The following is a 25,557-nucleotide window of genomic DNA, read 5'->3' as shown; positions in this document are numbered from 1 at the left end:
CCCTCCAAAGACCCTTATGGGGTCCTGCCCACCCTGCAGCACCCAGATCTCCTATAGTCCCCAGTACCCTCCAGTAAGCCCCCCAGCACCCCAATGACCCCTCGGCATCCCAAAGACCTTTATGAACCCCTGCCCAGCCCAACATCCCCCCCAGCACCCCAAAGACCCCCTCTGGTCTCCAGTAACCCCCAGTAACTCTCCACAGCCCCCCAACAAGCCCCCCAGTACCCCACTGCCCCACAACATTCTGACAACTCCACTGACCCCCTTCCAGTTCCCCAATGACACTCCCGCAGCACCCTAAAAATTCCACATGCTCCCCAGTCTCCCAGTGACCCCAAAGACCCCCTGGCCCCTCTCTCACCCCCCTCTGCCACATCCCCCAAACCCACGGACGCCCAGCACCCCTTTTTCCCCCATCCCCCACCACGCAACTCTTTTTTTTTTTTCCTCTTTGTTTTTTTTACAAAAAGAACAAAAACAGCAACAACCGTTTCTTATAAATATCCGCGGCCGACGGGGCCCCGGGAGGTCCGGGTGGGTCCCCAGTGCCGCCCCCACTCCCGGGGCTGGTTTAGCAGCAAGAGAACAGAACTGAGAGTTTTGAGGTATTTTCTGGAAGTTTGGGATTTTCCTTCATGTTTCCTTGGGATTTTTTTCCCCTTCATCGGTTTTCTGGCGTTTCCTGGTTGGGAGGACACAGGGGGGCCCCCGGTGACCCCTCTGTTAATGGGCTTTGGACTGCAGGGGGGAGAGGGGATGAGTCAAGCCTAGGGGGGACACAGGGAGCAGGGCGTGGTGGGGACCCCCGGGCACTCCCCACAGATTATGGGAGCCCCAGGGTGTCCCCAGGGTTGGGAAGGTCTTCACGGAGTTCCCCACCAGGGTGTCCGTGTAGTGTCCCCGTGGTATTCCCTCTGGACCATGGTGTCCCACCCAGGACAGGGTATCTCCCAGGGCACAGTGACCCCAATCGCAGTGTTCCACCCCATCTCCTGCTGGTCCCAGTGACCCTGAGGGGTGTCCCCCTACTTCACCATCCCCCCACCTCCTCAGGAACCCCCACCCCAAGCCCTACCTTCAGAACGCTCCTCTTCTCCTCGAAACCCAGGGGTGTCCCCGGCTTCTTCCTGCGGACAGAGCCCCCCGAGCCGGAGCTGCCGGAGCCGGGAGGGGCCGGCGGGCCGGGCAGGGGTGGCGCGGCTTTGGGCTTGAGGGGTCGGCAATACGTAGCCGCGTTCTTGCGCTTCTTCACCTCATCCTCAGACAGCCCCCGGGGGGGACCCCCCAGCCCGTGCAGCGGCGACGTTTGGGGGTCCAGGGCGGCGGGGGGGCCGCGGCAGGTTTGGGCGGGGGGCAGCCGTCGCACCCGCGGCGTCCCGTTGAGGATGGCGATGGAGGGTGAAGCCGGCGGGGTGAGTTTCGTCTTGCCAGGGGGAGCCAAGCCCTGATTTTTGCCCTTGGCGCTGTCCCCCAGACAGGTCCGTTTGTAAGGGGGGCTGCCGGCGGTGAGGGGGGGCTGCCAGGGCCGGGGCTCCGTGTCCATCCCGCCGGACGCCTCCCGCGCCCGGGGGGATTTGCTGCCCTTGGTGGGGGGCAGTTTGCTGAAGGAGGGCGAGGGGGTGTTGGCGGGGAGGGGAGAGGTGATGGACTGGGTGCCTCCTCCCCCGCACTCGGGCTGGCTGCAGGCGGCCGCCGCGGGGGGAGAGCCCACGGTGCAGGTGAGGCTGGTGGGCACCCGGCAGCCCCCCGCCGCCGAGAGGGTCCGCAGGGGTGGGGAAGGGGTTGCAGGGCCGTAAAGGGGGGCGGCGGGGCTGGGGGGGGCTGCGGGGAGGTGAAGAGGGGGAACGACGGCTGGAGGGATCTTCCTGTGGGAAGGGAGGGGGCGGGTGAGATGGGGAACTCCCAAAACGCCTGCTCTCAACTCCATTCCCCAGATCAGGGGGGGAAAGGTGAGATGGGAGCCCCCAAAAATCCTCACTCCCAGCCCTGCATCTCCACCTTGTCCCCCCAGTCTGGATGGGAAGTGACACAGGACATCCCCTTGAATCCCCCATTCACACCCTGCCTTGTTCCACCCCAATTCAGGTGAAACAGCTCCCCCTCCTGCTCCCCTCCAAATCTCTGCTCTCAGTCCTGCATCCCCACCTTGTCCATCCCAATTTGGGTGGGGAGGGGGTAAAATGGGACCACTCAAACCCCCACTCCCATCTTTGTACCCCCAATCCTTCCTGATTCAGGTAGGGAGAGGTCCCAAATCCCCACTTCCATCCATCCATCCCCACCTTATCCTCAGGGGTCAGAACGAGGTGAAATGAGACCCTCTCCAATTTCACACTCCCATCCCTGCATCCTCACCTTATCCACCCAGTCTGAATGGGGAAAGGATGCAACAAGAAACCCCAAATCCCCAGTCCCTTCCTTCTCCCCAATCCCAGCACCACACTGGGACCTGGCAGAGCACAAACCCTCTGTGTCCAGGTGGCTTTGTCCCCTGGCCACCCCTCAGCACCCCTGGCCGCCCCTCACCTCCACCTGTGTGCGCTGAGGTGCCTCTCCAGCATGGAGCCCAGCGCGGCGCAGAACCTGTCCAGCCGCCGGTCGAACACGTAACAGCCCGGGGTGACCAGGCGGCTCCCGAAGGTGCAGAACTGGGGGGACACCATGCCAGGGTCACTGCAGCCCCCCCAAAACCCTACCTCAACCACCCATCTGGCATGGAGCCGGGAAAAGGACCCATGGTTGGGTGGGGGTCGCTGCCCCACCCTGGACTCCCCTCACTCACCGCCTGGGGCCGTGGTGGGCGCACTGGGGTCCTGGGGGGCTCCTCGCCCCCCTCTTCTTCACTCTCCTCGCTGGACACACGGCTGCCCCCCTTGGGCAGGGGGAGGGGGAAGCTTCCTGTGCCCCCCTCCCCTGAGGTGGCTGGAGCATCCTCAGGGTCACTGTCAGAGGAAAGTTGGGCCCTGCATCGGAGAGGCAGTTTTGGGGTGCTCGATACCAGGGGGCACCTGTGAGACAAGACCCCCCAAATCCCCACTCCTAATCCCTACAATGTGCCCCCGCAATTCAGGGGGGAAAGGTGAGATGGGACTGCCCCCAAACCCCAGCTTCCATCCACTTCCCCTCCCAATGCAGGTGCAGAGGGGCTGAGACAGAACCCCACAATTCCCCAGTCACATTCCTGCTGCCCTGCCACACCCCCCAGGTCAGGTGGGAAAAGGTGAGATGTGACCCCCCCAAATCCCTGCTCCAAACCACATCCCCCCTGATTTCAGCTGGGGAGGGGGTTAGATGGACCCTCCCCAAATCCCCGCTCCCATCCCTACCCTCTCAGTGCATCCCCCCCAGTTCAGGTGGGGAAAGGTGAGAGGAGACCCCCCAGATGTGTGGGGTGCTCACCTGGGGGGTTGCAGGCAGTGGGGCAGCCTGGCTCGGCAGGGAGAGGTATTGGGGGGCTGCAGCAGTGAGGGGGTGTCCTGCAGGGCAGGGTGCAGTGGCTCCTTCTCGGGGGGGCTCCTGTCTTTCGGGGGGTCCCCTCGGCGGGTGCTGGCCTTGAGCTCGGCCACCAGCACATCAAAGTCCTTGGCCCGACCCTGCACCTCCCGGCGCTGGTGAACCGAGTGGATCTGGGCAACAGCAGGGAGGGGCTCAGGACCCCCCAAAACACCCAGGGTGGGATATTGGGGTATCCCCTCCCCGTTTGCCACTACCTTGCAGGTCAGCAGGCGGGTGCAGAGCTTGTTGGTGTCGGGGTTCCGCACCCCACACTGCCGGTTCAGGTCACACTCCTTACCTGGGGGGACAGGGAGGCAGCAGGTGCTGGGGGGGGTGGGGGGGCACCCCAACACCCCCCACTAGGGCTGGGCATGGAGCACCCACTCCTCGGAGCAGCTCTGAGGGGGGACACAGCCCTGAGAAGCTTCCAGGGGGTGGGGGGATCACCATGTGCTGCTCCCTCCCCTTTTTGCCCCTCTACATGGTGAGCCCCCCCTTTTTCGCACCTTCCTTGGTGTGACCCCCCCACTTTTGTCTGGGTCCTGCTAATGGCATTGCTATCACCTGGGAGTGGCTGTGGGCACAGCAGCATTTGGCTCCCATATTTTGGGGGCAGGGGGGCACACATTTGACTCCCATATTTTGTGGAATACATGTCCAACACCCATGTTTTGGGGTGACATATGTCCAAATGCTGTATTTTGGAGGGCATGCATCCAAACTCCATATTTTGGGGTGACACATATATTTTGGGGTTATATGTTCAAATCCCATATTTTGTGGTGATACATGTTTGATCCCCATATTTTGGGGGGACACGTGTTATACCCCCATATTTTAGGAGGGACAACACATTTGGTCCCCATATTTTAGGGGGATGTGTCCAGCCTCCATATTTTGGGGTGACACATGTCCAACCCCCTTATTTTTGGAGTGATACATGTTCAACCCCACCATTTTCAGAGGATATGTATTTGACTCCTGTATTTTGGGGGGACACATGTTTCACCCTCGTATTTTGGGAGGGACATGTATTCAACCCCCATATCTTGGGGGACCATGCATTCAACACCCATATTTTGGGGTGACAAGTTTGACCCCCTTATTTTGGAGGGATACACATCCAAACCCCATATTTTTGGGTGGGACATATGTTCAACCCCTCTCTTTTGGGAGATACGTATTCAACCCCCATATTTTGGGGGATGAACGTTTGATCTCCATATTATTGGGGGGTCACATATCCAGTTCCCATATTTTTTTGGAGGCACATGTTCAACCCCCTTATTGTGGGGGGACACATATTCTACCTCCATATTTTTATGGGGGACATGTTTGACCCCCATTTTTGGAGGAACACATGAATTTGGGGATCCATACTCAGCTCCTGCTGTGGCCGTTCCTCGGGAGCAGCCAAGTGGAGACCCTAAACCTGCAGGGTGCCCAGAACTGGGGGGAGGGCAGGGACCCCCCAACCCGCCAGAGGAGAGGGGGGAGCCACTCCCCTGGTACCTACCCCACTGCTAGACCTGGCCACCGGAATTCCAGCACCAGGATGTCCCGCTGGGATCATCCGCCCCCCCCCATGGCCGGCAAGGAAAGGGGGGACTCACGCGCCAGCTTCCTGTGGGACCTGGGGGGCGCTTTGGGGGCCCCCACATCCTTGTCCCCCGGAGCGGGGATGCTCTCCGGCATGGCCGAATCCCCCCCGACCCCGGCCGGCACCGGGGGCTCTTTGGGCACCGCGGCAGCCGCGGGTTTCCCCAGGGATTCCTTGGAGTTGGTGGGGACGGCTTTGGGGGGCACCTTGATCCCGTGCCCGTCCGGTTTGGGTATGCTGGGAATCTTCTCCAGGTTCACCACGGGCACAAACAAGCTGCGAAGAGAATTTTGGGGAGGATGGGTGGGATGGAAGTGACTCCACAACAGCATCAGTGTCACCTATCCCAGCGCTCACCAGAGGTTGTTATCCTTGTCCGTGTGCTCGGGAAGGGGCTGGGCTCTCCCGCGGGCACCAGGATGCTTCTCCTGCAGCGCTTTGGCCGCTCCGGGGGTCCCGCCTGGCACCAGCTGCCCATTCACAGCGACGTGGCACGTGGTGGCACGGGTGTAGAGCTTGCTGAGCGGGCCATGCCGGCGTTCTGCCAGCAGGGTTGGGATGGGATAGGATGGGAAGGGACAGGACGGGATGGGATAAGCCCACTGTTAGCCCTCAACAGGGCTCCCACCACTGTGAGCCCCCCAAACCCCGCAGGCTGTGCCCCCACAGCCAGCCCCGCTGGCATTCCCGGTGCTGTTCCCAGCACCGCGGGGTGGAATAGCCATTCCCAGAATTCCCTGGCTCACCACAGTGCTTTTGGAAGGCCTGGGGCTTCACCACCTGGCTGCAGTGGTTGCAGACCACCAGGTAGAACTCGTCGTGCGCAGGGCAGTGGCCGAAGATGTCCATGTCTGTGGGGAGAGCTCAGTAAGGTGGCACAGACCTGGTGCCACTGGGAGCACTGCAGACAACAACCCCAGCTTGAAGGCTCCCACAGCCCCAAAACGCTGGGTTTCACCCCAGAGAGGAGCTCACCTTCCTTAATCAGGGTCATGGTGTCCAGTTTCTTGCTGCCACTCTTCCCATTCTCCTCCAGCTCTGACCCTGATCCTGGCAGAGACAAAATCCTGTCAGTGGCTGGCACAGGGATGGTCCCGGTGCTCCCACACAGGGATGGTCCCAGCATTCCTGCTCCTGGAACAATTAAACCAGACCAAATTAGACCAGAGAGACAGATCCATTCTGTGAGTAGGGTCACCCTGTGGTGTGTCACCACCTCCAGGACTCCCATCCTGATGGCCCAGTGCCAGCAGGATGTTCCTGGGGACAGGGACACCCCAGTATGGGATGTAACACCCCTGGGAAAACCCTATTCCTGGGATGTGACACCCCATGGACATATTTGCCCTGGGATGGAACATCCCTGAGAATACCCTGGTCCTGGGATGGGACACCCCTGGGGACAGCCCCGTCCTGGCTGTGATGTACACAGCCCTGAGGACACCCTGATCACGGGATGAGACACCCCTGGGACACCCCAGTCTTGGCACATGACACCCCTGGGAACATCCTGGTCCCGGGATGCAGTCGTGGCTCCGCTGGCCATGCCTGGCTGGTGTCCTGGGCTCTGTTGTGGGGGGCTGGTGGCCACTGAGCCAGTGGTGATGGTGACCTGGCCAACTGTGCCATACTGGGTGCCCAGTCCATCCCTGGTCCTGCCTGGCCATGCCATACTGGGCACCCAGTTCTGTCCAGCTGTGCTATACTGGGCAACGAGTCCTACCTGCCTGGCCATGCCATACTGAGCACTTAGTCACATCTGTGCTATACTGGGCAACCAGTGCCACCCAGCTGTGCCATATTGGGCATCCACTCCTAGTCCTGCCTGGCCATGCCATACTGGGTGCCCAGTGCCATCTAGCTGTGCCACACTGGGCACTCAGACCTATTCAGATGCATCACAGGGCACTGGTGCCCAGTCTGGGGTAGCCAGTCCCAGTGCTGACAGCCCACTGGGACACTGCCAAGCTCCCAGTAAGGGGCACCTGGCTCCCAGTTCACCCTGCCCAGTTCCCAGTGCAGGGTATCCCAGTGCCCGGTCCCCCACCCAATACCCACTGCCAGGTCTGGGGTGATGGTGGCAACCAGTTCCCAGTCCAGGCTCCCCAGTTACTGCTCTGTTCCCACCAGTGCCCACTGCACCCGGGATATCTGGAATCTGGGATGGGGCACACAGTAACTGGCTCCCAGTAACAGGCACAGGGTTTCCAGTGGGCAGACTGGGTGCCTGGTGCCAAATCAGTGCCCAGCAGTGAGTGCCCAATTCCTAGAGCAGAGATCCTGCTGCCCAGTTCCTGGTTCCAGTGCCCAGTCTGGCTGCCTAGTGCCCAGCTCCCAGTGCAAGCACAGGGTGGCTGGTTCCAGGTGCCCAGTTCCTGGTGCCCAGTGTCCAGTGCAGGATTCCTGGTGTTTGGTTCCTGGTATTGGGCACCTTTTGCAGGATGCTCCATTCCCAGTTCCCAGTGCCAGGTGTCCAGTACAGGATGCCCTGTTCCCATTGCCAAATGCCCAGTGCTGGGTGCCCAGTGCCAGGTTCCCAGTCCTGATTCCAGTGCTGGATGCCACATTCCCAGTGCAGGAAGTGCCCATTCCTGCTTCCCAGTGCTCAGTGCCGGGTGCCCAGTTCTCAGTACTGAGAGCCAGGTCTGGATGCCCAGTGTAAGGTTCCCAGTGCCCAGTTCCTGGTGCCAGGTACCCACTGCAGGGTGTCCTATTTCCATTGTCTGGTGCCCCATTCCTGTTTCCAGATGTTCCAGTGCAGGATGCCACATTCCTAGTGCATGTCACTGGAACTGAGTGCCCAATTCCCAGTACTGGTTGCCAGATTTGGATGCCCAGGGCCAGATTCCAAGTGCCCACTGCAGGATGCCCCTTTCCCAGTGTCTGGTTCCCGGTGCAGGATGCCTCATTCCCAGTACCAGGTGCCCACTGCAGGATGCCCCATTCCCAATGTCTGGTTCCCAGTGCATGGTGCCAGCTCTGGCTGCCCTGTTCCCAGTGCCAGGTGCTAGTACAGAATGCTTCATTCCTGGTGTCCAGTTCCCAGTGCCAGGGAACATCCTAGGACATGCTAGGACATCCTGCTCCGGGCACCTGGCACCAGAAACTGGGCACTGGGAACCTTGCACTGGGCATCCAGAGTCGGCACCCACTGCTGGCTGCCCAGGTCCCACTGCTGGATGCCAGGTCAGGATGCCCAGCACAGGGCTCCCAGTGCCCTGTTTCCCAGTGCCCAGTGCAGGATGCCCCGTTCCCGGTGCCCAGTTCCCAGGGCAGGATCAACCGTTCCTGCTGCCCGGTGCAGAACGCCCTGCTCTCGGTTCCCAGCAGCCGGTGGAGGATCCCCAGTTCCCGGTTCCCAGTGGCCGCTGCAGGATGCTCCGTTCCCTGTTCCCAGCGCAGGATGCCCCGTTCCCAGCGCCCGGTGCAGGATGCCCCGCTGCCGGTTCCCGGTGCCGGACTCCCCTCTCCCGGTGCCGCTGCCCGCCCGCCGCGCGGCGGCGCTCGGACCGGGGGTCGGCGGGCGCGGCCCCGCTCGCCAAGCCCCCCCGCCGCCTCCGCCCTCACCGGTGTCGGCGGGCGGCCCGGCCCGCTCCACCCAGGCGCTCCAGCTCTGCCCCGCGAACTCGTCCAGGCCGGGCACCGGCCGCCGCTCCGCCGCCATCGCCGCCGCCGCCGCCGCGGCACCGCCGCCCCCCCGCGCCGCCCCCGCCCCGCGCATGCGCCGCGCGCCCCGCCCGCCCCGCGGCACCACGGGCACGGTAGTCCCGGCGCGACCCCCGCCCGGCCGACCCGGGCACCCCGCACCGCATCGGTACCGGCTGGCCCTGGAGCGGGATGGGGCACCCGATAGCCCCATGCTGAGCCGGGGGCACTCGTTATCTCGCACTGGGCTGGGGGTCCCAAGTGATCCCTACACCAGGCTGGGGTCTCCTGTTATTCCTGGACTGGGATGGGGCTACTCGGGATCCATACAACAGGTTAGGGGCACTCGGTATCCTATACTCGATTGGGGTTCCCTGTTATCCCTATACCGGACCCGGAACCCCAGTTATCCCCATACCGGGCTGGGGTCTGGTATAGTTATTCCTATACTGGGCTGTGGTCCCAGGGTGTTGCCATAAAAGGTTGAGATCCCAGGTTATTCCTATACGGGGCTGGGGCCCCCCGTTATGCCAGTACCAGCCTGGGGCTCCCCATTATCCTTATAGTGGTCTGGGGTTCCCTATTATCCCTATATGGACCTGGGACTTCCCACCATTATTCCCGTTCCCGGCTGGGGTCCCAGGTGATCCCTGCACTGGAGTGGCGTTCCCTGTTATCCCAATGCCGCACTGCGGTTCCTGCTTATCCTTTTACTGGTCTGGGGTCCCCTGTTACCTGTCTGGGACCCCGCATTAGCCCAGTACTGATCTGAGGTCCACAGTTATCCCTACACCAGAGATGGGGACCAGTTGATCCTTATAGGGACCAGGATGCCCAGGGGCGTGTGTACCCCACCCAGGGGTCTGTGCACCCCCATAGTGAGGCAGACAGCAGGACCCCTAATCCAGAGCTGGTACCCAGGACTTTATGCGCCCCCATACAGACATGGACCCCCCTGGGGTGACACACAGAACCCCCAACAACAAGGGGGACCCCCGGCGTTCCGTGTTCCCCTTTCCGTGTCTGAACCCTCGGCGGCTCCATCCCCGGGGCCAGAGACTCCCCGTCCCCGGGCTGGCGGCTGGCGCGAGGTCGCAGGGGCCGGGTGGGACCCCCGGGCTGGGTGACCCCCGAGGGCTACTGCTTGTCGATGGCGCCTTGCTCGGCCGCGCTGTCGCGGGGCGCGGGTGTCCGCAGCCACGGAGTCTCCCGCAGCACGAACCAGCAGTTCCCGGCCCACAGCAGGAAGTTGAGGAACCCAAAGAGCTGCAGGAGAGGAAAGGAGAGAAGGGAGAGGACAGACAAGAAGGGAGAGGGTCCCACGAGGTATCCTTGGGGGAGCACAGCACCAGCACCACACACACCCTGTGCACCCCAAGAGCTCCAAGCACCCCATACACCCCACACACCCCATGCACCCCATACTTCCCATACATTCCGTACACTCCATGCACCCTGTGCATCGTGTGTGTCCTATGCATCTCATATATCCCATACACCCCATATATCCCATGCACCACTCTGCGCTCCATGCACTCCACCACACTCCAGGCACCCCGTGCACCCTGTGTGCCTCATCTAATCCAAATGCCCCATGTGCCCCATGCACCCCATACTCCCCATATACTCCACGCACCCCAGGCACCTTATGCACCCTATGTGCCCCACGTATGCCATGCAATCTGTGCACCCCGTGGACCCTGTGTGCACCATGTGCCTCGTGCACCTCATGTACACCATGCAACCCCCATGCCAGATGCACCTCATGCACCCCAATTCACCCCACATGCTCCATATGCCTCCTACACCCCACATGCCCTATGCTCCTGGGCACATCCTACACCCCACCCATCCCAAACACCAATGCCAGGGACTGCATCACTCCCACCCACCCTATCCTGGGAGTCCCTGATGGCTGGGGGGGTTGCAGGGTGGATCCTGTGTCCCTTGGGACCGAGGCAGGTGGCCGTGGAATGTCGTCACCCACATTTCCATGAGTGTGCCCACATTCCCACTTCCCTCTCCTGGCTGAGCTGAGGAATCTGGCACATGTGTGCACACACAAGGATGTGTGTGCGAGCATACACATGTGCACTGTGCACATGTGGCATGTTCATGTGTCCACATGTGCTGTCCATGAACACGTGTGTACACTGGTGTGCCTTCACATGCACAGGTCTGCAGCCTGTGGATGTGCATGTGTGTGCACGTGTGCTGCTCAGCTCTGCATGAACCCCATAAACTCTCCTCCCAAGGAAACAATTACACATATGTGGCCATGTGTGCCCACGTGTGTGGCCCTCACCACAGAGATGTTGGCCAGCCCCATGGCCGGCGTGGTGCCGGTGCTGCAGACCACCCCATCGCCCTGGCAGACCACCATGGCAGAGATGAGGGTGCTGGGGCGTGTGGCTGCCTTCACATCGCTCAGCCCCTTGCCCCAGGCCGCCGCTGCCACCAGCCAGAAGAAGGCAAAGCAGACGGTGACACAGAAATCCTGCCAGGATGAGAGACTGGGATCAGCTGCCATCCTGGCATGGTGCTGCATCCATGCATCCCGAGGGATGAGCCTGCCTTACTGCGAAGGGGAGCTTCGTGTTTTCAGTGTACAGGGAATGGAAGCGGAGGTAGAGCACCAGAGCAGCCATGGAGTAGAGGAAGCAGAAGACCCCCAGGGTCACGAAAAACTCGGCAGGAGCGGAGAAATCACCGACAAGGTACAGGGTGCGGGCTTCTGACTCATCCTCGCAATTCGGCATCCCAAAGGGAATCTGGTATAACCTGGGATAGAGGGAGGGGGGTGTCAGGGGGCCGGGAATGGAGAGGGTGGTGGGGGTAGGTGGAATAATCACGCTGGAATGGTCCCCTGGGAATGGAGGTGATGACAGGGATGGCTAGAATAACCAGGTTGGGGTGGTCTCCGGGGATGGATGGAGTGAGTGCTGGGATGGTCCCCTGGGAATGGAAGGTTTGATGGGGATGGTTAGAATAACCAGGCTGTGGTGGTCCCCTGGGATGGAGGGTGTGGCTGTCCTGCCTGAATCTGGATTCTTTTCCAAGGTCTGGTGCCCTGGCATGGGGCTGGTGGCAGAGGAAAGGGGTTAGAACCGTGGCTCTCATCTGGACCAACTCCATCATCCCCTTTCCAGATACATCAGGATTCCCCTGGTTTTCCCTGGTTAATGAGAATTCCCCTCCTTCCCCACCGGTCTTCCCTGATTAACAAGAATCCCCCTGGATGCTATCAGGAACTGAAGCCAGGGGATGTCCCATGGTGTCAGGGTGTGGATGGTCCCCAGCCAAACATGGCACTGCAGAGACCATGCCTGTGGTCCCATGGAGGTCCTGGCAGCAGGAAGGGAGCCTAACCCCAACCCAGCACCCCCCAGCTTGTGTGGGGGCAGTGCTGGGGGGGTGTCAGGGCTCAGCACCCCCTCACCTGAAGGGATACCCGAACTGGATGGTGATGGCTGTCATCGCTCCGCTGTCACATTTCACTGTGGCTCCAGTCTCGCCGCTGAAGGAGCCGCAGGAGCCGAAGGCGAAGATGGCAAACAGCTACAGGAGAGGAGCAACAGGTCTGGGGGGGTTGAGGCCCTGGGGGGACCCCTTTCATCCTTGGGGGGCAAATTGCATCCCCTGGTGCTGAGTCATGGGCAAGCTGCCAACCCCCAGCTGTTGGCCTCGGGTGCCTCTCTCCAACAGTGGGGCTCTACTGGCCCTGGGATTTGAGGATGGGGGTCATGTTTGGGGTGGGGACACCAAGGTCAAACCCACCCCAACCCCCCCTTAATTTTGGGCAGGGTACTGAGCACCAGTGTGGGTTTCTAGACAGCTGGGAGCATCCTGATGGTGGGACCCTTGGGGTTGTCCCCTCCTTGGGAGGCAGCACTGCCCTCCCTTGCCCTTGGAGCCACACTGCCCTCATCTCTTGGATGAGGATGCTGGGAAAACACCATTCTCAAAGTGTTTTCCTGCAACTCCTCCTGGCTGAGCTCCCAGCTTCCCGGGCGAAATGGGGAATCTAAGCTGCCAGGCCTGATGCTGGAGGGATGGGCATGTGTGCCATGTGTGGCACTAAGGGTTTAAGCAGGAGTGTTGGTGGATCCTCCAGGGATTTTCCCCTCGTTTTTGTTTTTGGGGGGTCTTGGCACATGGGGTCTGATCCCACATGGTGGCCTCAATGGCAGGGGAAGCCCAGGGCCTCCATGGGTTGGATTATGCAGACCAAAGAACTGTAGGATTGGAGGAAAGCCCCTCAATCTGGCTCCTCTGGGTGGGAAATGCTTAAAGAAGGCTGAATCCCCCCAGTGCCTCAGTTTCCCCTGGGAGCCCCCTGGCCCTAGCAAGGCTGAGCTGCAGAAATGCCACCCTGAAATCCAATCTGACAGGGAGCCATTCATGGCATGGCCAGGACAGGACAGAGCCGCGGGCGCTTGGCTCCCCTCTCCCTGTCCTCAGGGTCCCCCTTCCTGGGGCTCACTGACCCTCAATCCCTCTCCCCACCCACCCACCCAGTGCCCCCTGAGCCCGTGGGAATGGTGGGGACCTGACACCCTGATGTCACTGTCCCCTTTGGCATGGCCGGGCAGAGCCACCTGCTCAAGGTCACCGGGGAGGGGTGGGGGGGTGGGGGCTCGTGGCCTGAACCGAGGCGTCCATGTGGCCCTGCTGGCCCCCTGGAGCCCCCAAAATGAGGTCTCCACTCCCAGTGCTGATGGGGTGCAGGAAGCTCCGGAGGGACGGAGGGCTCTGGAATTCCTTCGTTCTGGGGGGGCTTCAGGAAAGCAATGGAAAACCCCAAATCTGGGGCCACCAAGTCCTTGGGGAGCAGTGCTGGGGAAGGGGCTGTGACGGGGGGTCCCGGTCCCGAGATCAGGCCCGGCACAGGGGGACACTCCGGGGGTCACTCACCCATTCCAGCACCTTGATGAAGCCCAGAGGCTCCTGGAGGCGAACCCAGCGCAGCCCGCCAAGGATACGGTCCTGCGGGAGAGAGTGGCGGGAGCCAGAGAGCACCGGGGCGGCACCGGGACTTGCACGGGGGGACGGGGGGACCACTTCAGGGAACCGGGGGGCTGCACCGGGGGAGCGGGGGGCTGTGGGGGTGGAGCGGTGGGCTACCCGGGGGTCGGGGGCGCTGCACCGTGGGCTACCCCGGGTTGCCTCAACGGGATTGCTCCGGGGAGGGGGCTGCAAAGGGGGATCGGGGGGCTGCAATGGGGCCTGCTCCGGGCTGGGGGTTACCTCGGTGGAGAGGGGTCTACTCCGGGAAACTGCCGGGACTGCACGGAGAACCGGAGGGGCCGCAGGGGGGACCGGGGGGCTGCCCCGGGGAAATGTGGGGGCTGCAACGGGGTTGCCCCGGGCAAGGGGCTGCCCCGGGGAACCGGGGAACGGCATCGGCCGCGGCACCAGAACAGCGGAGGGCTGCGCCGCGAGGCTGCACCGGAGGTCGCACCGGGCGGCTACAACGGGACACTGTGGGCTACTCCGGAGGTCGGCACTGGAACAGCATGGACTGTTCCGGGGATCGGCACCGGGACACCGGGGGAACACCGGGGGGTGCTCCGTGCAACTGTGCCGGGACACCAAGGGGCTGCGCCGGGAGCCTGCCCCGATAAGCGGGAGGGGGACGCACCGGAGCCCTACCTGGAGCCGGGGCGCTTTGTCACCGGCCGCGGGGGCGCCGGGCTCCGACATGGCCGGGCCGGGGGCGGTCGGTGCTGCCTCCGCCGCCCGCTGGGACGGCTCCGCTGGCGGAGCCGCCACCAGGCACCCCACCGCCCCCGGGGCGGGCAGCACTGCCCCGCCCCCGACAGCGCCCCTGGGCCGGCCCCGAGCCCCCCGGGACAGCTCCCCGCCCCGGTCCGCCCCCAGGCTCTCCGGCCGGCGCGGGGTGCGCAGCGCCCCCCGGGGGGGATCCGTCTGTCCATCGGCTCCTGCGATCCCCCGTTAGTCGGGAGCGCCGGATGGGGCGGGAAGCCCTCCGGGGGCCGGTAACCGGGCCGGCAAGGGGCTGACGGCGTCGCACCGTGTGCCGGGCGTTGGGGTGCCGTTATTGCCCCGGGAGACCCAGGGGCATGTAACCCCTCCAGGTATCTCCTCCCCGTACTCCCTTCTCTGCACCCCGTCCCGTAGCCCCTTCCCGACGCCGCCTCCCGTAGCTCCTTCCCGGTATCCCCTCCCCGGTACCGCCTGCCCGACACCCTCTTCCCGGTACCCCTCCGGAGACCCCATTCCTGGGAACCCTCCCTGCCCCACGCCGTGCCCGCCCGCAGGCTCCGCCCCACAGCTTTGGTACCGCCCCCGGCGCTCTAGTCACGCCCCATGGCTAGCCACGCCCCTCAGCGCGCCCTCCCATCCCTTTCTGCCCCGCCCCCAGCGCTGTGCACCGCCCTATCGCCATGCCCCGCCCCCAGGGCTATGCCCCGCCCCATCGCCCAGAGTATCGAGTTCTGACCACGCCCCCTACTCTATAGCCACGTCCCCTACTCTACAGCCACGCCCCCTCGACATAGCCCCGCCCCAACCCCAGACCACGCCCACCGCCCTCTCCCCAACTTCCGCCCCGCCCCTCTCCTCTGCGCTGTTCCCGCCTTCCCCTCCCTCTCATTGGTCGGCTCGCAGGGCCGCTGGCCAATGGGCGGGCGGCGCGGGCGGAAGTGGTGCTCGGGGCCGGAAGCGGCGTTGCACCCCCGGTGAGGCCGCGGCGCTGCCGGTGCCCCTGAACCGCTGCCGCCCCCCGGCGCCTCCCGAGCCCCCGGGATCCCCGCAGCCGCACGGCCCCGCCGCCGCCATGTTCCTCACGCGCTCCGAGTACGACCGGTGAGTGCCCGCCCGCGCCCGCGGCTGAGTCACGGGCCTGCGCCCGGCGCGGCCCGACCGGCCCGGGGCGCCTCCCGCGCTGGGATGGCACCGGGAGCTGCCAGGAGCCCGCAGCGGTGCTGTGCCCTGCCACGGGACCGGGGGCTGCCGGGATGGGACTGAGCTGAGGGCGAGGGGAGCTCGTGAGCCCTTGGTTGGTGTGTGGGGATGGGATGAGATGGGATAATGGGATGGGATAATGGGATAATGGGATGGGATAATGGGATTGGGTATCCAGAGAAAAGAGTGTGTCCAGTGAGGAGCAGCGGAGCTGTGAAGGGTGAGTCTGGATCACCAGGAGCAGCTGAGGGAGCCCAGCCTGGAGAACAGGAGGCTCAGAGGGCACCTTCTGGCTCTGCACAACTCCCTGGCGGTGCAGCCAGCTGGGGTCAGGCTCTGCTCCCAGGGAACAAGGAACAGCGTGAGAGGAAACGGCCTCAAGCTGAGCCACAGAGGTTTAGTTTGGATATTGGGAGGTTTTTTTTCGTGGAAAGGGCTATCCAGCCCTGACACAGGCTGCCCAGGGCAGTGGTGGAGTCCTTATCCCTGGAAGGGCTCAAAAACCACGTGGGTGTGGCACTTGGGGACATGGGTTGGTGGTGGCCTTGGCAGTGCTGGGGGAGCAGTTGGACTCCATGATCTCAGAGGACTTTCCCAACCTCCAGGATCCCATGATTCCATGGTGAACAAAACCCTGCTGGTGCACCCTTTGGATTCCACAGGCTTCCAGCACTCAGTGTGCCATGACATCCCACCTGCTCCTCACCTGCCCCTCGACCTGCCAGCTTTCCCTGTGTTCCCTTCTGTGAGCATCCTGAATCCAGACCCTGTGGGTGTTCTGTGCCAAGGGGGACACGTCCCTGCTGCCCCAGCTGTGTCACCTGGGCCCAGGTGGCTTCCCCCTTGAGCAAGGCCATGCATTCCTTTGGTTTCCTGCCCTTCTCACTGTGTCTGTGTTGTCCTTGCAGGGGTGTGAACACGTTCTCTCCAGAGGGGAGGCTCTTCCAGGTGGAATATGCCATCGAGGCCATAAAGGTACTTCAAAAAGTTTCCAAACTGTGACATTTGGGGTTCCTTCAGACCCCAAATATGGGTTGGTCAGGACTGATCCAGGCTGTGTCTGTTTGCTCCAGCCAAACATCCCACAGCTCTGCTCTTTTATGGCTCATTAAGAACCAAAGCACATCAATTTTCCCTGAAATTCAGGGGAATTGTCCCCTCTCCTGTCCTACCAAGTGATTTATCTCCAAACCAAACCAAATCTGAAGCTGTTTATTCCCAAATCAAACCTAAAAGGCTTCTTGGGTGGGTTTAAAATGTGAAGGTGAAGGTTGTTACAAGCAAACCCACCTTTGCAGGGCCAAATGGCCTTTGAGGATTAAATATCCTGAACTGATAAATGTCCTCATTTGATAAATATTCTTCTTTATTATATTTGTAGAATGTGGGATTTGATTGGAAATAAGTTTAAATTTGGAAGAAACAGGTGAAGTAATGAAGGGAAAAAGCTCTGAGGTGTTTGAACTGGGGAGATGGGTCTGGCTTCATCTTCCCTGGGCTGCTTTAGCTCCTTGGAGCCCCATAAAAAAGTAATAATGCAACAGAACAAGTAATAAAATTATCAAGGAATGGGGAATTAAAGCTCCCAGGAGGATGTTGGTGACCATGCTGACTTCATAAATTAAAACAGATCTCCTGGAGCAGGGAGATTTCCTGCCATACCTGTGCCAGTAGGTGCAGCTTTCCAGGGAATTTTGGGGTTAAATTAAATCCCATGTCCTGATGTGGATGTTGGGAGTTAGCATTCCACACTGCAGTGAGACAGGCCAGGAAATTCCATGGTGTGGAAAAGCTGTGAGTGCTGGGAGCAAGGTGGGAGCAAGGTGGGATGAAGGTAATTGGTGGTGGGATCAAGGCTGGAGAGTTCAGGAGTTGGTGGGATTAAGGTAGGACCAGTGTGGGGGTTGGTGGGATGAAATAGGCTCAAGGTAAGGGTTGGGGGGACCAAAGCAGGCTTGGGGTGTGACCAAGGCAGGGGCTGGTGGGATGAAGGTGGGATCAAGGCAGGTGTTGGTGTGACCAAGACAGGATCAAAGTAGGAGCTGTTGGGATCAAGGCAGGGATTTGTGGGCTCAAGGCAGAATCAAGGTGAGAGCTGTGATTGAGATGGATCCAGGCAGGGGCTGATGGGATCAAGGTTAAGGGCTGGTGAGATCCAGATAAGCATTGGTGGGATCACAGTGGGATCCAGACAAGGGCTGCCAGCAGCCCCTGAGATCTGTCCCTGTGCTGGTGGCCGTGGTGACACTGAGGTGTCCTGCAATGCCAGGGTGGAACTGGCTGCCTGGGACTCTGAGGAGAACAGGAGCTTACAGAAAGCAAAGTGCCCAAGCCAGGGGTGCAGCTGCAGCAGGATTTGTACTGATGTGGGAAATCCTCTCACCCTTTAAACATTTTTTCCCCTCTGGCAGAGGAGAATTCCCAGGGCCTTTTACACTCACCAGGCTCCACAAGCTGCTGTTGCATGAAAGATGAAGGATGTGCAGCAGCCCCACTGGGTTCTCATGGGAATCACATGGATTTCACCTTTCCCATTTCCTACTTCAGGGAATAAGCTTTAAAACCCACCGTGCAAAGCCAGAGTGGGTCTGAGTGGGTGATGCAACTGAATCCAAACCAACACAGCTGCAAATAAGTCAGAATTAGCATTGAGCTGGATATTTATGTGAGCTGGACCTTGTGTTGGTGTTTTCCAGCTTGGCTCCACAGCCATTGGGATCCAAACCTCAGAGGGAGTTTGCCTGGCTGTGGAAAAGAGGATCACATCTCCCCTCATGGAGCCCAGCAGCATTGAGAAGATTGTTGAGATCGACTCCCACATTGGTATGGAGAAGGGATTGGGCCTTAGGGGTCCCTCTGGATCAGCTCTGGGAGCACCCCTAAAATTGGGAATTCTTTATAATAAGAGGCTGTCCCCTGGGAATTGGAGAAGTTGTGTTTTGGGATGAGCCTCCCTGCAGGCAGCTCTGCCTGGAGCAGGAATGCTCTTCCCTCCCAGTGCACACCAGCTCCTGGTCCCTGGTTTTCCAGGCTCCAAGCCAGCAGAGCATAGCTCCAGGAACCAGGAAGAGGCAGCTGAAGCACTGCTCCTGCCTCAGCGACCTCCCTTGTGAAAGCTTATCCCAAATTTAGCTCTGGGAGGGCAGGGAATGATGGTGGGCTTGGTTCTGGGCCAGCTTCTCCAGGATCACTGATGCCAGCCTGGAGCCATCCATGCCCTGAGGGACCCACAGTGGGCTCATGACCAAATATATCACCCTGAAAGGCAGGAAACCTCCAGAATTCCTGTGTTGCTGCTCCATTGGCATGGGAAGAACTCCAGGAGTCTGATTTCCTCCTCCCAGGGGCTTGTGATGCAGCCCCCTCTTCCCAGAGCAGAATCTGTGCTGTGGGGCAGCCAGGGCCCCTTCCCAGCAGGTTTTTCTGGAGCAAATCTGTTTCAATCCCATGGAGTCCTTGAGGTTGGAGGTTGGAAAAGCTCTCTAAGATCATCCAGTCCAACCATACCAAATTCACCACTAATCCATGTCCCCAAGTGCCACATCCACACATTTTTTGTGTCCCCAGGGATGGGGACTTCACCACTGTGCTGGGCAGCTGTGCCAGTGCCTGACCATGCTTTCCATGAAACAAAAATTTACCTAATACCTGACCTAAACCTCCCCTGGCACAGCTTGAGGACATTTCTTCTGTCCTTTGTTCCTTGAGAGCAGAGCCTGACCCCACCCTATCTGTCCCACCCTGTCAGGAGTTGTGCAGAGCCACAAGGTCCCCCTGAGCCTCCTTTACTCTATGCTGAGCCCCTCAACCACTCCTAGCACTCCAGACCCTTCCTCAGCTCTGTTCCCCTCTCTGGACATGTTCCAGCTCCTCACTGTCCTTGTGAGAAACCCAAAACTATTCCCAGGACTCCAGGTGTGGCCTCAGCAGTGCCCAGCACAGTGGGACAAATCTCTTTCCCATGTTCCCACTCAGGGACCAACTTCTCCCTGCAGCTGTTTGTTTTATGTGGGCTTTGGGCAGTCTGGGGGAAAGCACATCCCAAATAATGGGTGGAATGACTCCTGTTTCCCCTTTCCCATTCCAGGGTGTGCCATGAGTGGCCTAATAGCTGATGCAAAGACTTTAATTGACAAGGCCAGAGTGGAGACTCAGGTAAGATCTGACATTTCTGTTCTTAAATTAGCAGCACAAATCCCAAGAACTCCTTGAAAGTCCTGGGAAAGGGAAGATCATTCCATCAAAGAAGCTGGTGGGACGCGGGAGGCTTGCTGGAAGTGTAGCTGTCTGACTGTACTGGATATATTGGTTTTATTTTTATCCCCTTAAATTTTCTGGATGCTCAGGTGTTTGGAGGTCCCAGGTACAAATCTGTGCTGCAGCAAAGGATTTTCCTGGGGTTTTCTCCTGCATATCAGCACTTTTTCACCTTCTGGAGAGCTGGATAGCCCATTACTTCCAAAACAGATACTGGGATAAAGCCCTTCAGCCTTGCATTTCCCTTTTGGCATCCCAAGGCCTTAGTATCCCAAAATTTTCTGAGGATTTTTGTACATCCCACTCTCCCTGATGCTTCCAAGAGAGAATTGGCTGTGCCCTGAGTTCCACAGGGAAGTTATCCTTGTGTCCACACAGGGTAACTCCACCTCAGCCATGCAGGAGTGTCAGATTTTGGGAATGTGGCGATAATGGGAATCTTGATTTGGATTTTCCCGCAGAATCACTGGTTCACCTACAACGAGACGATGACGGTGGAGAGTGTGACACAGGCTGTGTCCAACCTGGCCCTGCAGTTTGGGGAGGAAGATGCCGATCCAGGAGCCATGGTGGGAATCTGGGGGGGATCTGGGGGTGCTGGGGAATCCAATCCAATTCCTTGGCCTTGTCCAACCCATTCCCTCCTTTCTCCCGCAGTCTCGCCCGTTCGGTGTTGCTCTGCTCTTCGGAGGAGTGGATGAGAAGGGACCCCAGCTGTGAGTTCTGCTCTCTTAATCCAGGGAAAAGCCCAAACCTCCACTGCAAAATTCCCAGGCTGTTTTAACGACTCGATTCTGGGGTTTTCCTTAAGCCAAACCCTTGGGGTTTATCCCATTATGTCCCTGATATATTTGTTAATCCTGTTAAACCCTTTCCAGAGCCCTGCCTGCCTGGTTGGCATGGAAGAAACATCCTATCTTCCCCAAACCCTTGCTTTTCTTTATTAAAAAAGTGGTTTCCTGGGGAGGAGGGAAGTGTTAAAGCTCTCCTCGTCCTGAGTGTGTTCTTACCTTTCCCTAAAGGACCAGCAGAGCCACCAGTAACATAATCCATGTGACATTCCTTGGGGAGGTGTTGGGGCAGCTGTAACCTGAACTCTGGGCTTCAAATGGCCCCACTGGTAGTGGGAAAGGCTTGGCAGAGCCAGCCCAGTCAGGTCTGCCTTTCAGCAGGGAAAACTTGCTGGATTTATTAAAAAAAAAATAGGATAAGCTGGGAAATCCAAAGGAAAATGGTTTTCTGAGGAAGTAGGGCAGTGTCAGAGTGTGGAAGCTGCCAGCCCAGGAGCTCCTGGGGATGAATCTGAGCTCCAGCTGTGCAGGGAGCTCTGAGGGGCTGGGGAGAGAGTCCTTGGGATGCCCTGGGGTGAGCTGGGGTGCAGCTAGTCACCCCCTGTCCCCGCAGGTTCCACATGGATCCCTCAGGAACGTTCGTGCAGTGTGATGCCAGAGCCATCGGCTCCGCCTCAGAGGGAGCCCAGAGCTCCCTGCAAGAGGTTTACCACAAGGTAAGGGCTGGATTTGGGACTGGGGGTCACATCTCATGGATCTGGGGTACTTCACCACCTCCCAGGATCCCCTCATTGCCTTCCCAGTGAGGATTTAGGACTGGGCTGGAAGAGGAGGTGCCTGAGCTGCTCAGGGCAGGATCACTCCTTAGCAGTGGATCCTGTGAGTAAGTGCTGAGGATCTCTCCAATGAGGAGTAGAGCAACTCCCAGCAGCTGCTCCCTGACAGGCTGCTCTGCCTGTGAGATAATTAAGGCCATGTCAGGAAGTTCTCTATAAATAAAAACTGAGCTCCGAGTGCTGCTGTCAGCATCAGGCTCTGTAGATGCAGCTGGAAGTGTTGTGAGCTCACACCAGCACCTTCACCTCACCAGGGAAGGGAACAGCTTTTGTGCTGGAAGTTCTGGTCATGTTTGATGTTAAATAGGATTTTTTTCCCCCACAAGGAGGGAGTTGCTTGGTTTGGGTGGTGAGAAACCAAACCCTAATGAAAAGCACAATTAATGAAAAGTACAGTTAGTGGTGGAGGCTGGGAAGACTCATTTGTTCACTAGAATTCTCCAAAGTACCCAAATTCTGGACTCCCTGGGTTGTCAACCCTTTTTCAAGTGCCAAGTTAGTGAAGCACAGCTGTGCTGCACATCCCTCTGGCTCTAGGGACGGATGGGATTTATCGGATTAAATGCAGCATGGAGGCTTCTGCCAAGAGGGAATCTGGCTTTTTGGGAGGAAATTGCTGAAGAGAAACAGCCTGTCCCAATCCCATCAGATTTATGTGCCCAAATTAACCATTTTAAATCTCAGAAAGGCAGGATTTCAGTGTCCTGTGGATATCCCTGCCCTGCCTGTTCCAGTCTCCCAGGGATGCTGCAGATCCCTTGATAAGCTGCTCCGTTGGCTGCCTGGCTCAAGGGATTTGGGAGAGGGGAGGGAGAGAGGCCATGACCTGATCCTCCACCATCTAATCCATGAGCCATTTGTTTTCCAGTCCATGACGCTAAAGGAAGCCATCAAATCTTCCCTGGTCATCCTGAAACAAGTCATGGAGGAGAAACTAAATGCCACCAACATTGAGGTAAGTCCTCCTGGAGTCAGGATTGCCCCTGGAGCGAGGAATGGGGCAGCTCAGGGCTTCCTGAGCCAACTGCTGCAGATGTTCCTGCCCTTTTCATCATATCCTGTGGGGCATTTTGGAAAAGTTGAAGCTTTTCCCTTCCAGAGGTACAGAGCTTGGTCTGTTTTCATGGCTAATCCATAATGAGCAGAAGGAATTCCCTGACCTTCTCCAGTCAGCAGAACCCAACACACCACCCAGATTGCTTGTTCTTCCCCTGGATCTAGCCATTCTTTTTTGCCTTGCTGCTTGTAATATTAGAAGGAATGAAAATTACCCAGCTCCTGGGCTGCTATATCAGTCCTGGGGCAGTGCCAAAAATCCCTTGGATGGTGGGAGCAAGGAGGATCCTCCAGGAATGGCTGTGCCCCTGGAGCCCTGGGAGCAGGCAGTACCCACAGACCTGGAGATGCTGAGCCCCCCAAACCTGCTCCATAGGCTCCTTTTTGGGTGGGAAAGGAACAAACCCTCTGGATTGGGTGGGGTAACTGGGAGATGAGAAGCCAGGCTGGTGTATAGAGTTTGCTTCTATTTCGGGTGGGTTATGAGACACCAGACCTTTCCAAAGTGTGGCATTCCAGCTCCCAAGCTGCTCTCTCCTCCCATTCCTTCTCTCTGAGTGCTGGGAAACCTCTCCCCAGACAGCCTCGAGGTATTCACCCCATTTTTGTATTAAATCTTGCTGTGGGGAGATCATTCCTGGTGGGATTAACCAACTTCCTTTGGAGGGGAAGGCCAACAGCACATGAAAACTTGGATACTCTGTCCCAAAACCATGCCATGCGGCTGGGATCTCCTTCCCAGATGCTCTTCCAGCCCGTAGCCATACATTTTTTCCTGGTACAGTGCAGGCAGAGGAATGTGTACAGTATCCTGATGTCATGTCCCTGTTTAACAGGGCTTAACTGTGCTTGGCACGGCCCTGGAGTGGGGTGGAATCGTGCTGGGGGGAAGGACGGCAGGAATGTGCTGAGGATTAAAAGGTTTCTATTGACTCAAGTCACCCCACGGCTGAAAATCTGCCACCTGAAGAGCTCTTTGCTTCCTAGAAGTATGTGCCTCTCCCATTTCGTGGCTCCAGCCACTCTCCTGTGGCATTTTCCATCTAGGAACAAAGGGAAGAGGGAAAGTGTGGTTGTGGAAGAGTTAAATCCATTGATGGTTAAGGTCAGGACCCTGAAAGGACTTCACGCTTTTAGATTAATGACTTCCCTGTGAAACCTGTGAAGGAATGGTGGAGTGAAGCTTTTGGAGGGAGAAGGTGTGGAAAAGCAAAGGAATTGGTGTCTCTGAGGGCTGGTTTTGGGTGTACATAAAGGGTTTTTTTGTAACTAGAGGTGGTTTTGGTGCATAAATCTGTATCTTGTTGAGTCTGGTTGGGTCCAGGATCAGTCCAGTCCCTGCACAGGTGGTTTGGTGCCCAGAGAAGCTGTGGCTGCCCCTGGATCCCTGGAAGTGTCCAACACCAGGCTGGACAGGGCTTGGAGCAACCTGGGATAGTGGAAGGTTGGGAAGTGGAAGTGGGACTGGATGAGCTTTAAGATCCCTTCCAACCCAAACTGTTTCATGGTTTGAGGGGCCTAAAGTGGCCTCTCCAGGTCTCTCTGCCTTATCTGAGAATTCCAGGTAAAACCTGGGCTGGCAGGAGCTTTCAGGCTGAGCATTGGGACATTTCTACTTGGCAACACCTCATGCTACCTTCCCACCCCCAGATCTGGTCCCTCCCCCTGTGCTGGTGAAGGGGGTTTGTGAGCAGTCACCTCGGGAGAGCTCTGGGATCTACTGGGATGCTCCAGAGCTTCCTTCAGCTTATTGGTTGCATCCATACACTTTGATCCCTGAAGAGTCAAACCACGTGCTCAGTGCCTGTGAGTTCAGGAGCATCCTGGCTCATTTTGCCCCATCCCAGCTTGTTATGGGATACCCCAGCTCATTCCAGGGCATCCCAGCTTTCTCTGGAGCCCTTGTCGTTTCCACTGACACAGCTGTCCCTGTTTTGGGCTCTCATCCCTGAGCCAGGTGTGAACATTTCTGCTTACATTTCTATTCCAGGCTTGTCAGTCATCACATGTCTCTGGAATGTTTAGGCTGTCTGCCCTGACACTGTCCCTGTCCCTGTTTTCCTTAGAGATCTCTGCCTCAGTTTCCCTGAGCCAACCCTGAGTCTCCTCAGCTCCCAGACAAGCCAGGATTTGTCCCCTTGGTCAATTCCTGGGGGACAAGAAGCCTTTAGAGAGGCAGGAATTCTCTCCTGGGAGTTTTTGATGGCTTTTCCCCCATCAAGTGGGAGCAGTGCCTGCCTGTTCCCACTAAAATTCCCTGCTGCTGCTCCTCTGAGGAGACTGAGTCAATTCAAAGCTATTTGTGCAGCAGGCAGCTATTTTAGGGAATCACAGAGCATATTCCGGGCTGGAATGATCCTGCTGGGCTGGCAGATCAGAAGAAGGAACAGCTGCTCCCTGCTTTCCTCAGCCACACTTAACCCCTTGTTCCTTCTCTTCCAGCTTGCCACGGTGGAGCCTGGGATGAAATTCCACATGTACACGAAAGAGGAGCTCGAGGAGGTCATCAAGGATATTTGAAAAAGAGGGAGAGACCCCCAAAAGCTCAAACCTCTCCCCTGACCAAAGGAACTGGTCCAGTTCAACCAGTTCCTGGGACTTCCCCTCCCACAGCACCTCTATCTGCTGCTCCAGCCAACTCCACAGGTTTTTTACCGTTTCTGGACAGAACTGAGCTTTGCCTGAGGAGGGAATGAAATAAATCATTTTGTTACTCTCTTTGGGCCCCTCAGCACGGGGGGAAAAGGTGGGAAGGGGTGGGGATTTGGAGCTAAAATTGGGGGTGGATTGGGTGCCAAGGGCACTGCCAGGTCTGCTGTAGCAGCGAGTCTCCCTCTCGTGGTGCTGTCCTTTGGGAAATCCAGGTGTCATTCCACGCTTCCTTTTAAAAAATGAGATTTTTTTAATGTGTTTAGTGCATTCCTCCCTCCTTCTCCAGTGTTTTTTA

General features: G+C 58.7%; 3 protein-coding genes across 7 annotated transcripts; 1 reads left to right on the top strand and 2 right to left on the bottom strand.

Annotated features, from left to right (window-relative positions):
* Nucleotides 1–430: 430 nt before the first annotated feature.
* ATXN7L2 (ataxin 7 like 2) lies at nucleotides 431–8,791 on the bottom strand. Of its 5 annotated transcripts, none has more exons than XM_085082786.1 (11): nucleotides 8,666–8,791; nucleotides 6,074–6,232; nucleotides 5,845–5,949; nucleotides 5,456–5,639; nucleotides 5,112–5,374; nucleotides 3,714–3,796; nucleotides 3,403–3,629; nucleotides 2,786–2,966; nucleotides 2,530–2,651; nucleotides 1,079–1,868; nucleotides 432–685 (listed from the first exon to the last, which is right to left on the bottom strand). In XM_085082786.1, exons 1-11 carry the CDS (start codon nucleotides 8,760–8,762, stop codon nucleotides 665–667), a joined length of 2,232 nt encoding a protein of 743 aa, XP_084938912.1. In that variant the 5' UTR covers nucleotides 8,763–8,791; the 3' UTR covers nucleotides 432–664. The 5 variants fall into 5 exon arrangements, with proteins under 5 accessions (XP_084938913.1, XP_084938914.1, XP_084938912.1 ...); XM_085082790.1 differs by having other exon boundaries at nucleotides 6,074–6,148; XM_085082787.1 differs by lacking the exon at nucleotides 8,666–8,791 and having other exon boundaries at nucleotides 431–741; nucleotides 6,074–6,616.
* An 855-nt stretch (nucleotides 8,792–9,646) lies between these two features.
* On the bottom strand, nucleotides 9,647–14,558 carry SYPL2 (synaptophysin like 2). Its single transcript, XM_085082798.1, has 6 exons — nucleotides 14,396–14,558; nucleotides 13,658–13,729; nucleotides 12,183–12,301; nucleotides 11,323–11,524; nucleotides 11,049–11,240; nucleotides 9,647–10,009 (listed from the first exon to the last, which is right to left on the bottom strand). The coding sequence occupies exons 1-6, from the start codon at nucleotides 14,444–14,446 to the stop codon at nucleotides 9,881–9,883; spliced, it is 765 nt and encodes a 254-aa protein (XP_084938924.1). The 5' UTR covers nucleotides 14,447–14,558; the 3' UTR covers nucleotides 9,647–9,880.
* Nucleotides 14,559–15,393: 835 nt separating this feature from the next.
* On the top strand, nucleotides 15,394–25,328 carry PSMA5 (proteasome 20S subunit alpha 5). Its single transcript, XM_085082849.1, has 9 exons — nucleotides 15,394–15,571; nucleotides 16,579–16,645; nucleotides 18,367–18,493; nucleotides 19,758–19,825; nucleotides 20,389–20,496; nucleotides 20,585–20,643; nucleotides 21,332–21,434; nucleotides 22,423–22,509; nucleotides 25,053–25,328. Exons 1-9 carry the CDS (start codon nucleotides 15,543–15,545, stop codon nucleotides 25,128–25,130), a joined length of 726 nt encoding a protein of 241 aa, XP_084938975.1. The 5' UTR covers nucleotides 15,394–15,542; the 3' UTR covers nucleotides 25,131–25,328.
* The last annotated feature ends 229 nt before the right edge of the window (nucleotides 25,329–25,557 follow it).

The sequence above is a fragment of the Lichenostomus cassidix genome, chromosome 26, assembly GCF_008360975.1.
Source record: "Lichenostomus cassidix isolate B80296 chromosome 26, HeHo_3.0, whole genome shotgun sequence".
In the NCBI taxonomy this organism is placed as follows: domain Eukaryota; kingdom Metazoa; phylum Chordata; class Aves; order Passeriformes; family Meliphagidae; genus Lichenostomus; species Lichenostomus cassidix.
This window is presented reverse-complemented; position numbering and strand designations above follow the sequence as displayed.